General features: G+C 48.3%; 1 protein-coding gene across 1 annotated transcript; it reads right to left on the bottom strand.

Annotated features, from left to right (window-relative positions):
* Positions 1 to 968: 968 nt before the first annotated feature.
* si:ch211-191i18.2 (uncharacterized protein LOC564095 homolog) lies at positions 969 to 9,554 on the bottom strand. Its single transcript, XM_067255267.1, has 5 exons — positions 9,432 to 9,554; positions 5,544 to 5,621; positions 4,693 to 4,817; positions 2,927 to 3,044; positions 969 to 2,494 (listed from the first exon to the last, which is right to left on the bottom strand). The coding sequence occupies exons 1-4, from the start codon at positions 9,493 to 9,495 to the stop codon at positions 2,967 to 2,969; spliced, it is 345 nt and encodes a 114-aa protein (XP_067111368.1). The 5' UTR covers positions 9,496 to 9,554; the 3' UTR covers positions 969 to 2,494; positions 2,927 to 2,966.
* Between the last annotated feature and the right edge of the window lie 2,948 nt (positions 9,555 to 12,502).

Genomic DNA, 12,502 nt, shown 5'->3' with positions numbered 1-12,502 from the left:
CATGCAAAAAAAAACTTCTCGATAGGATTGAGGAATGGGGAGTAAGGTGATAAGAGCACCATCAGCATTCTTGGATGGGCAGTGAACCCTGATGAGTGGGCCACGGTGGAAGCTTACATTGTCCCACACAATGACAAATGTATGCAAGTGAGGCCCTACCAAACCCCTCTTATGTAGAGGGATAAGATCGGAGTGCAGGCGGTCCAAGAACAAAGACTGTAAGCAGATGATCCAAGAGATCCATATTACAGTATATACCATGATGTTTTTCATGGTATTATGTGCCTGAAAGATTTTGACAGTGGAGTGAACTATTGTGCAGGTGATGATGTACACAAGGAAATTATGCCAACATGTTTTGCAGAGAATAACCACTTGACTGAGAAGCAACAGTCAGTTTATACCAGCAAGATATATTCAATTGGTAATTGGCCTAACTGAAGGCAATTGTACTTAACCGTTTCAAAGATGTGCTAAATCATTTGAAATGTGTGCAAACTGTAGGCAATTGCACTTGTCATTTACGAGGATGTGCTAATACAATTGCAATTTGATTAAAGGAATGAAAAATTCCAATCGGTTGTGAACAAGTGCCCAGTGGTTTGGAGGTTTGCACGTGTTGTTTTGAGAATGTCATTTCTGTTTCATGAAATGAGCCAAAGCAATGGGGAAAAACTGTAATACTTGTCTAACTGTACCTGGATTGGCATGCATTTACAAGTGTCTTTTCAAATTCTGTAGTAAGATGACATCAGAGAGTAGGATGACCGCAGCCTTGCCCGTGTTCATGATCACAGCGTAGAAAGAGTAGCTTGCTTTTGCACTGACATTGCCTTGAATATGACCACTGAAACACAACTGGAACTATGCACTTCTGATCTCACAGTTTCTGCTGTTCCCTTTCTAAATCTGTATGTTGCTTTGGATAAAGCATCTGCAAAGTTAAGATAATGAACGCAATGTACCTTTATTTATGTTTTGAAACACCTTAGAAGAGATTAACACTTAAACCTTTTCTAAAGTGACAGTGATAAAATAAAAAATAGCCATGAATGGTATAAAACTCAATAATGACAGACATTTCTTCCAGATTTTATTACAAATATTTCTCAACCAGTAATAAACTGTTTGTGTAAATGTATGTATGTGTCACTGCTCTGATTCCCAGCATTGTCTCATGGTCCTGCAGAAAAGACCTGGTGTAGTTCAGACAGTCTGGAGGAACCTGGACTCATTTATACACACAGTTTTTAGACATACTTATTAAACGTATAAAACCATGCCTAAAATGGTGGCTTGCTCGGGGGGGAATAGGAGATGGAGGGCGGAAGGCTTGAAGGTACTGTGGTCGTGAGTGAAATAGAGGGAATGGGGGGGCAGGAAAAGATAAGATGAGCGAGATGATGGGGGGGAGGGGGGGGGTGACGCAGAAGTGCCTGTTTGCTCTTGAGGGAAAGTGCCAGCCGTGCGGATCTCACAGTCAGCAGACAAACAAACACACACACAGCAGGTGACACGGAGGGAGGCTCCGAGCTTCATTACCAGCGCACCCCTCCGTGGTCTCGGACGCCCCGGAACACGACAGGGGACGGAGCACTCGTGCAGAACCGCCTCGCTGACACATTTACGGCGTTAGGCGCTGAGAGTTTCACACCGTTCCCTGTCTTCTCAAAGGATCCGTTGCCAGGTGGTCTCTCTCTAGAAATAGACACAGTTCCTCGATGTGGAAAATCCCATGACCTGTGGCAGACTGATCAACAGCACTGTGCCACAACCACGGCAAACATGACGTCTCAAACTCGCTTTGTCATTACAGCCCGCGACCACAAACAGCCCTGACTGGAGCCGTCACTTTTGGAAGTCCATCGTTCACTCTCTCTCTCTCTCTCTCTCTCTCTCTCTCTCTCTCTCTCTCTCTCTCTCTCTCTCTCTCTCTCTCTCTCTCTCTCTCTCTCTCTCTCTCTCTCTCTCTCTCTCTCTCTCTCTCTCTCTTTTTTTTTCATGCTCTCTCGCCCCCATCTCTCTCCATCCGTGTGGCTCTGATATCTCTACCTCATCTAAACCTCCTTCTCCTGACTGAAAAACAAATGGTACGTTGTTTTCCCATGTTGTGCTCTGAGACTGCTGTGTTCCGTCTGCTGTCGTGTGTGCTTGGGTGTTCCATACGTGAGAGTGCTGTGTGTGTGTCTTGCATGTCTGTGGTTGTAAGTGTGTGTGGGTTTGTGTGTCTTCATACAGTAAAAAAAATAAGGTATATGTCATGATAAATAAGGATGTGGTTTCACTGTGACTATTGGTGCTCTTTGGCAGTGATGTGTGTGCTTCGGGTCCCAGGTTTGCAGAGCAGGAGGTCATTGTGAGCGGTCGCTGTGCATAGGTCAAAGTTCAAAGTTCACAGTGTAAAGGTGAAACGCCCCCCAGGTAGTCACAGGGGGAGGGGCTATCACCATTCAGACCTGTAGACTCCGCCCCCACACGTAGACCCCAAAAATACCTGAAATGGAAAACAAGAATATCATTGAAATCATCAACAAATGAATTAATGATCAGCACAAAACACGAGAATATCAGTTACATTGTTAACCAATAAGTCCTTTCTGATCTAGATGCTGTTTTCCTGCAGATGTGTGCCTGGTCGTTGTGGTCTTGAGTGGGGCGCCCTCTGCTGCTAGGAAGGAGCACCAGACCCTCCGTTTAGAACGCAGAAGAACCAAGTCAGTTTGTGTGTGGTGTGTGTGTGTGTGTGCGCACGCGCGTGCGTGTGCGTGCGTAAGTCCCACCAAAGTGTGTGTGTCTGTGCATACGTGTGTTAGACTCACCTCAGTGAATGTGTGTGCGTGTGCGTAAGGTTCATCTTAGTGTGTGTGTAAGACTCGCCTCGGTGAGTGAGTGTCTGTGTGTGTGTCTGTGTGTGTATAAGACTCACCTCAGTGTGAGTGTGTGTGTCTTAAAGCACCACCAGTCTCTCATAGTCTGGGCAGAAGGTGAAGGGTCAGTGCCACTGAGAACAGCAGACTAGCAGAGGCTGAGGAGGTCCTGGGGGCCTGTGGAAACAAAAACAGTTGGAGCTATGCACTCGGGGTCCTTGATTATTTGTTGGACTACATGTGGCAAGGTGTCATGGTATTACTCGTCACAGTATGGCTTCCTCCCTCACTTGCCCACTGCTGGGATCAAACCAGGGTCCCCTGACTAAGGGGCCGTTTGCTTTCAACTAAACACGGAAAACCTTTTATGCGGTTGTTTGTTTACACGACAACTGCGTTTTCTGGCCTTTAAACGGGTTTCAAAGTGGACGTTTTTGAAAACGACACTGTTATCGTCTCAGTGTAAACATACAAAACACACATTTGTGAAAATGATGATGACATGTTCAGTCTATAGGCATGCTCGTAATGCAAAGACTTCAAAGCAGTGGCGATTTCTTTAAGACTGCAAGGGAAGCTCGGCTTCCCCTAAAATGTCCAAAAATTAATGGTCAAATATTTACTATTGTGTTAACATTTTAAATGCGTTAGAACACGTTCATCTCGAAGACGATTTTGTTCAGAATCAGCTACAAAGTAGACTGACTCGATTTCCTTCTCATGCTTTCCCCTAGCGTAACAGTGCATTTCCCTGTTGAAGCTTAGCGTCCATGGACTTCAATGTGGCTGCTTTGAACAGTTTTTTTCAGTGCTTCGCAACTATACGGTCATTGGATAAATGCTGCGATTATGTCCCGCCCTGGACGCTCAGCGTCTCTGGGGGTGAATGGAGGAGTGGGCTGGCCTGGACGCCGGGCTTCTGCGTGATGATTGGAGGGTCTGTTGAAAGACTGCATCTCCTTTTGATTGACAGCGATTTTGTACTATAAAAAGTCGCCGAAGCTATTCGAGCTCAGTCCCATCGCGGATTTTGCAAGTGTAGTTGAAAGACAAACTGTGCAACCTATTTCCAAATTACCAAACAAATCCTATTATGTTTTCACTTCCGTTTGTGGGATTGCACCAGTGACTCCATATGAATGTAGCCTGCACTCAAATGATTTACCCACCACACACATGCACATGCACACGCGCACACACACACACACACACACACACACACACACACACACACACCAGCTAAAGATATAGTGTTGCTTTGTTAATTAACCTCTGTGTTATATATACTCATGGACATCTGTTGCTCCAGTGCACCATGGTAACTTCAAGACTCTCAGCCTGAACAACACAGCTCTATATGCAGAGGAGGGTGTGCATGTGTGTGTGTGTGCGCCCATGCCCGTAGACAAGGGGGGCTCTGGGTCCACTCTGAAAAAACTGAAAAAAGGTCCACTCATTTTGTAAACCCCTCCTTCCACTAGGCTGGCTACGGGCTTGGTGCGTGTATATGTATGTTAGTGTATATGTGAGTGTGTGTGTGTTTGTATGTGCGTATGTATATATATATGTGTTTGTTATATAACCCTTGTGTTATCTTCGGGTAATTGTGACCACCCCACGTGCTGTGACAACTTTACCTCATAAAAAATAAAGTGAAGCATTTTCTTTTAACCGTCGGGCTGTCTCACACCCCCCACAGCCCGACGGTTAAAAGAAAATGCTTTTTATTTGTTTTTGCATTGGGTAAAGTTGTCGCAGCACAACAATGGGTCGTTGTGAACCTTCGGGTCATTGTGACCCGAAGGCAGCACAAGGGATAACCTACCATAGACCCGGCTACAGTTGTTATGGTTGTGACCTCTAACTCTTCATCCACCACTTCCGGTTCCTCGTCCTCCTCTTCCTCACTTTCACTCAGGAACTTGTCCAGGTCCTCGGTGCTGCTGTTGCCTGCGGGAGGCAGAGGTTAAGGTTCAGCTCAGGACATAGAGGTCAAGGTTAGGGTCAGGAGTTATGTTGTCATAGTTACAGTTAGAAATACAATCTATAAACAGTGTAGCAAATAATGTCTTATCATGTATGTCCTATTGAATATTATGATTCAAGGGTTAAAGGTTAAGGACAGGGTTAGGGTCTATAGCAGGGGTCCCCAAACCTTTTTCTGCAAGGGCCAGATAATTTATTTTTTCTTAATATGGGGCCGGGTCGGTCTGTCACAAAGAATTACATGGGCCGGATTGACTACCAGTATTATTGTGGAGATTTATTATGATTTTAAATGTATTTATTATGCAAGATCAGTTTATTATTGAATGATGGAACGTTATATTGAATGTACCATTCTGTTGGCGGGTGAATCTAACAAATATTTTTTTTGCGTTAATAATTATAGTTAATAATAGCTTTGGATAAAAGCGTCTGCTAAATGAATAAATGTAAATGTAATAATTAAGGGAAATTTTTGTTTGAAAGCCAACCTTCATTATCAAATACAGATATGATATGATTAAGACATATAGGCCTATTTAAAATGTCAAAAATATGTCTCTGGCATTGTTCAGAGGGCCGGTCCGAATGTGTGGGCGGGGCCATATTCGGCCCGTGGGCCGTAGTTTGGGGACCCCTGGTCTATAGTATAAGGTATGGATAGCTGATATATAGAGGTTTTGGACCTACTGTAGAAGCTGTAGTCGAAGGTGGCGTTGTAATCTCCATAGTCCTGTGTGGTCATGTCGTAGTCCTGGTCCTCCTCACCTGCACACACACACACACACACATCCAGATTACACATACTCACTATGATCACGCACACACCTGGAGTCCACACACACAGAGACTGGGTCAGTGGGTCCTCAACCTCCAGTAAAACTGTGTCGTGTGTGTGTGTGTGTGTGTATGCATGTGTGTGTGGGTTAGTGTGTGTGGGATGTGGTCTGGCGCTGAACCAAGCTGACTGATCCCAGCCTAGTGAAGCTGTCTCCAAGGAAATTATCGTTCTTTTTGGTGTGTGGGAGGATGTATGTGTGTGTGTGTGTGTGTGTGTGTGTGTGTGTGTGTATATAAGGGAGTGCTACCAAATAGACTGGGAGAAGTGATGAGAGCAGTTTTGTATCTGTGAGTCACTCTGAACAGGACATTTAAACAATATGTTTTCATGAAGCAGTCTTCCCACTGTCCTATCAGCCCTGGACGACAGCCAATCAACACTGCCCTCCCCCAGGTCATCTGATCACTGGAACAGACCAATGAGGAGGAGGTTGTGACTCGTGAGTCATATCGTGTCAGAGATGAGACTGATGTATTAGTCTCATCCTTTCTTTTACCCTCCCTCTTTGTTTCCCTCTCTCCCTCCCTTTATTTTCCTTTCTCTCTCAATGTCTCTCTCTCTCTCTCTCAAGTGGAGTCCTTGTCCGTTAGTCAGCAGCTGTATGTCCGGCCGTGGAGGTCAGAGGTCACAGCGCCGGGCAGGAAGTGAAAGGTCTCGTCCTCAGACGGCACCAATCAGAATCCCTCAGGTGAGACAGACAGCTCTAGTTTCATCAAGACAAGCTTAACCAGATCAGTCTGGATCTGACAGACCAACATAGAGACAACAATAGTCTAGGTCAGGTCAAGTCCATTTATTTAAAAGGCACGTTTTCAAACAACCAGTGCTGTACAAAGTCGTGCACCAATCAAAATAAGACGTGTGTGACATGTGTCTGAGCTGCTGTCAACCAGGCAGTCAGTCAATCAGTCGACCAGCTAGTCACTCACTCACTCAGTCAGTCTGCAGTCAGCCAGCCACCCAGAAAGTCAGTCAGTCTGGTCATGGTACAGATGGCTGCAGGTGCTAATCTACAGGGTGAGACTGTAAACGCATCGTTTTTTCCACTCACCATGAAGTAACCCACAGAGTGAAATCAGGGAAATAATTCCAGTCAGTAGGGGTCTACACACACTCAGGCTGTGTGAACCATTTAATGCCATGTATTAGACAGGGCATGATTTGCTGCTTCTATAAAAAGCTCCTGAATTGGCAACCAGACAGTCAGCAAGCTCAGTAATCAGGCAGCAAGTCAGTCAGCAAGTCCGGTAATCATCCAGCAAATCCAGTAACCAGCCAGTCAGACAGCAAGCTCAGTAATCAGCCAGCAAGTCCAGTAATCACACCCTCTACCACTGAGCTATACCCACCCCTTGTATCTCCATCGTATATACTTTATGTCTAATGTACATGTTGTTTAGGTTTTTACAAATGTCCCAAAGGGTTATGTGACGTAAACCAGACAGTATTTCGAAAGGAGCCCAGCCCTCTATAGATGATATGGTGAGGGAACCTCCACAAACTGACTTATGGTTGTGGTTAGGGTTCAGGGCTGCACTCAGAGGTGAACATGTTCACACATACTTCTGCTGGAGAGCAGCTTTCGTCCCCCCCCCCTCCCACTGCAGGTTGCTTTAATAAAGTCACACAAGCTTTGTCAAAACACCATCACAATGTTCCACTTCCTCCTTCTCTACCTCTCCTCTCCCCTCTTCTCTTCCTCCTCTGCTCTCCTCTCCTCCCCCACTCTCTCACTAGTGTTTAGGTCTGTGCTTGTTCTGCTCCTCTGTGTTTCATTAGAACATGATTGCCTACTAGCTTGTCAGGTTGAGAAATCTACTTCTGGGTGACCGCCAACTCTATGGAACCTTTCCCTGGGGGAGCCTGAACACTGGAGACTCGAAATTCCTGTCTGGACATTCCCAACAGAACATTCTACATGGAACCTTCCAGTATGAACATTCTCAACTTAACATTCGAACCTGAACATCCCAGCTGTAACATTCGACCGGAACGTTGCGATCTGAATATCTGCCTTTCCATTTCCCACCAGGCCAAAGTACTATGCCTGTGTGACTGACAGGGGAGTCAAGCGACAATCGGTAGGGAGAGACCAGCATTAATGCAGCTTGTGTGCAGGATGTGTCTGGACAAGTTCATCCCTCTCTTATCAATCTCCTCTCTGCCTGTAGAGGTTTCCAGTGTGTTGTTCCAGTGTGTCAGTCAGTCCGTGTCTCAGCCCTGGTCCCAGTAGGGAGAGCTGGCTGGCAGCCACATGAAGCCAGCATGGGTCCTGACCTCAACTACAGCCCCACGATGGCACACTTACTGCAGCCGTACTACAACACAGAAAAAAACGGGGATTAGTTTGAGTTGTGTCTTAACATCCTCCAAATCCTCCTTATGGCTCCTCGTCTCTCTTCCTTGCTGGTCTTTCCTCCATCTGGTCTCTCCTCCTAGTCTCTCTTCCTCTGTGGTCTTTCCTGGTCTCTCTTCCTCCTGGTCTCTCCTCCTAGTCTCTCTTCCTCTGTGGTCTCTCCTGGTCTCTCCTCCTGGTCTCTCCTCGGGTCTCTCATGTTACCGTGTTCTTCAGAGCAGCACATGGTTTTCATTCAGGGCTGAGGGGCCTGCATGGTTAACGAGCTGGAGGACTGACAGACACAAGAGAGCCTGGGAATGGAGGTGCTACCCACTCCTTCACTCTCTCTCTTGCTCTCTCTCCCCCACTCTCTCTCTCCCTCTCTCTCCCAGTCTCTTGCTCTCCCTTGCTTTACCTCTCTCTCTCTCTCTCTCTCCCAGTCTCTTTCTCGTGCTCTCTCTTCCTTGCTCTCCCCGTCCCTCATCTCTCTCCCCTATTCTTCTCTCCTCCTTCTCTCGAACTTTTGCCTTCTCCTTTTCCATCCTGCACCTTTGTTCAGTTGCAGTCCATATCTCCCCCACTCTTCCTTTCACTCATGCTGTGTTTCTACCAGAAATCCTGTTCACCAGGGGTGGCAAGAGGGGGAGGATAGAGAGGGTGGGTGCGGAGGGGGGAGGCTAGAGAGGGTGGGTGGAGAGGGGGGAGGTTAGAGAGGGAAGGAGGGGGGAGGTTAGAGAAGTAAAGAACTGAGGAGGGGAAAGGAGAGATGAGAAGATGGGGATGTTAGAAAAAAGAGGAGAGGACAAGGATATCCTGACAGACCATGCTCCTCTAACAAACATGTCAACATGAAACAGCTGGCCAGCGACTGACCGCAACCAGCCGGTTCCACATCCCGGCTTCTCCTGGGAGCTAGAGAGGAACCACGGATCGCCAATGGTTCCCTCGAGGTTCCCCGCACCATGCAGAACCTGCTGAACCTGGAAAACCTAGAACCGAGTTCTGAACTGTACTGTTTTGTGTGTGTGTGTGCGAGAGCGTGTGCGTGTGCATGAAAGTGTGTGTGCGTGTTCAGACTTGCAGCCTATGTCTGGAAAACAAACTTTCTGCTCTCTAGATCAACTGGTCTGACAGATGATGTCCATCTTATGGGCATTAGATCAGTGCAAACCAAAACTCAACAACAGAAAACACACACCTGCTCTGCTCTGTGCTCCAACACACACAACACACACGCACAGACACACACATTTATACACAAATAAATCCATGTTAGCCAACACCAACAGGCTCTCTCTCTCTGGCTTCTAATTGTTTCCATTTCATTCCTTGTCTTTCTCTCCTTGACACACACACGCACACACACACACACGCACACACACACACCCAGGGTACTCACTGTAGCAGAGAGGCAGCAGGAGCAGAGCGGTGGCCAGGCAGAGGAGCTGGGTGAGCCTGGCCATGGTACTCCTAGAGTGTGTGTGTGTGTGTGTGTGTGTGTGAGGAGAGAGGTAAGTGCTCAGACCGCAAACTGAGCCCTGAATGAATGTGCCGAGTGTGTGTGTGTGTGAGGACAGGGTGCAAGGGAGAGGGGAGGGAAAGAAGGGATCGTGTCAGGGAGAGGAGGTCTTTACTGTCCCCTCCTCCTCCCCTCCTCCTCCCCTCCTCCTCCCCTCCTCCTCCTCCCCTCCTCCTCCTCTCCATGCGTGTGTGTCCCCTGCCAAAGGGGTTTGAGTGCCAAACATGCCTAAAAACACTCCCCATGCTCCCACAGAAACCTTGTAGTGACCGGTTTAACGTACGATAAGCCGATTGGAGCCCAGTCATAATGAGGGAAGGCTGTGTGTGTGTGTGTGTGTGTGTGTGTGAGAGAGAGGGGAAGATTAGTGTACATTAAGCTGATTCTGAGTAATTTATGACTTTTTACCAACAGTGACTGAGGCTGGGACTGGGATTGGGGTAATTCTGTAAAACTGACCCCATTCTGGAGTGCTGATCATGAAACGGGAGGAGAGGAGGAGTGGGGAGGAGAGGAGGAGTGGAGTGGGGAGGAGAGGAGGAGTGGAGTGGGGAGGAGAGGAGGAGTGGAGTGGGGAGGAGAGGAGGAGAGGAGGAGTGGAGTGGGGAGGAGAGGAGATGTAGAAAGTGTGCTGGTCAGTGGCTTCACAGATCACTAGTTCACCAGAGGATTATACTAAATTGACTCCCACTCCACACTCACTTCCGTGAGAACCTACACTGGGGACGAGGTCCGAGATATTGTGACATGTGGCTGACAAAATAGTTATGTAGTCATAGGATGGCAGAGTAACAATGGTCTGCCAACACACACTCACACACACACACCAACCCACCCATACAAGCCACAACAATGCATATCCTTCATCCATATTTGGTCGTCAGTGCTGTGTGCTCATCACAGGCTGCTTCTCTCTCTCTCTCTCTCTCTCTCTCTCTCTCTCTCTCTCTCTCTCTCTCTCTCTCTCTCTCTCTCTCTCTCTCTCTCTCTCTCTCTCTCTCTCTCTCTCTCTCTCTCTCTCGCTCTCCCTCTCTCTCCCCCTCTCTCTCCCTCTCTCTCTCCCTCTCTCTCTCCCTCTCTCTCTCTCTCTCCCTCTCTCTCTCCCTCTCTCTCTCCCTCTCTCTCTATTGTGAGGAGCCAGAGGGGGAAGTGATGTATTTGCCAGATGCCAGATGTTCAGCAGTTTTACATGAGAGAGGAGGGGGTGCAGGACGTTCCCCATCTTCTCTCAGTAGGGGAGAGGGGCAGGGGATCGGGGTGTGGGGTTAAATTGCGCCCTGTGAGGAAGGGGAGTGGGGTGACGGAAGGGAGGTGGGGGGGTGCATAAGTTATGCCCCCTCCCCCCCCTCCCCCCCCCCCCCTATTCTCACAAATGTTGTAAGGTCTTTCAGGGTTGGGTGGGGGGGGAGGGGGGGTAGACTTTCCTGAAGTTGCAAATAGAAAGGTCTTATCTGGGGATGATTGTTGTAAATGACAGGCTGTCTCTACTACTGGTCTGTGTGTGTGTGAAGGAGTGTGATTGTGTGTGTGTGCGAGAGAGAGCTTGTGTGTATGTGTAAAAGTGTTTGTGTGATTATGTGTGTGAGTATGTGCCATGGTGAGAATGTGTGTGAGAGCTCAGCTGTGAGGCTTATGGAGACTTGGCCTGTTCTCTGTTACCAACTCTGGATAGCAGTACCGTGGGAGAAAGTTCTAGAATGAGGGATATCCTCTACATCTCTTCACCTCACCAGCTGTCCATCCCTCAACTTCACCATCTCCTTCCATCTCTCCACCTCAATCTCTTCACTTCTCCACCTATCCATATTTCCCATCTCCCTTCACCTCATCATTTCCCTCCACCTCTCCTTCTATCCATCTCTCATGTCCCTCTACCTCTCCTTCTATCCATCTCTCATGTCCCTCCACCTCTCCTTCTATCCATCTCTCATGTCCCTCCACCTCTCCTTCTATCCATCTCTCATGTCCCTCCACCTCTCCTTCTATCCATCTCTCATGTCCCTCCACCTCTCCTTCTATCCATCTCTCATCTCCCTCCATCTCTCCATCTCTCCATCTCTCCATCTCTCCATCTCTCCATGTCCTTTCATCTCTCCATCTCTCCATGTCCTTTCATCTCTCCATCTCTCAATGTCCTTTCATCTCTCCATCTCTCCATCTCTCAATGTCCTTTCATCTCTCCATCTCTCCATCTCTCCATGTCCTTTCATCTCTCCATCTCTCCATGTCCCTTCACCTCTCCTCGTCTTAACATCCCTTCATTTCTCCATCCCTCTCTCCATCTCTACATCTATCCATTTCTCAACGTCCGAACTCTATCCCTCTACCTCTCTGTCTCCCTCTTTCAGTCTCCCCCCCCATCTCTCAATCTCTCCATTTCTCAATCTATCCATCTCTCAGTCTCCATCTCTCAGTCTCATTCTCTCAGCCTCCGTCTCTCAGTCTCCGTCTCTCAGCCTCCGTCTCTCAGCCTCCGTCTCTCAGTCTCCGTCTCTCAGTCTCCGTCTCTCAGTCTCCGTCTCTCAGTCTCCATCTCTCCGAGACAGCAGCCAGCTCCCAGGAACCAGGCCGACCCTGACCCAGGCAGGAGGAGGGAGGAGTGTGAACCCAAAGGGCATGTTCCAGAACCCCTCCACTGACGCTGGGTGACAGATAGGGGCCACGGTGGGCAGGGGGGGGAGGGGGGAGGCGAGGCCAATAGAAAGGAGGGGGTGAGAGTAGAAGAGAGGCGAGAGGGAGGGCCGGGGAGGAGGAGGGTGGTCGGGGCGGAGGGGCGAAACGGGGGAGAGGTGAAGAGAGGCGAGGTGGGAGAGGAAAGAAGACAGGGGAGGTTGGCAAGGGAGTCCAAGCCTGGCATCCCTTGGCCTGTCTGGCTGGCAGTCGAATGTGTGAGAGAATCATTGTTGATTAGAGAGCGGATGAGCTGTTTGAATGAGACTGGGGTGGATGAA

The sequence above is a fragment of the Osmerus mordax genome, chromosome 18, assembly GCF_038355195.1.
Source record: "Osmerus mordax isolate fOsmMor3 chromosome 18, fOsmMor3.pri, whole genome shotgun sequence".
Classification (NCBI taxonomy): Eukaryota; Metazoa; Chordata; class Actinopteri; order Osmeriformes; family Osmeridae; genus Osmerus; species Osmerus mordax.
The sequence above is the reverse complement of the archived record's forward strand: the minus strand, read 5'-3'. Positions and strand labels throughout refer to the sequence as shown.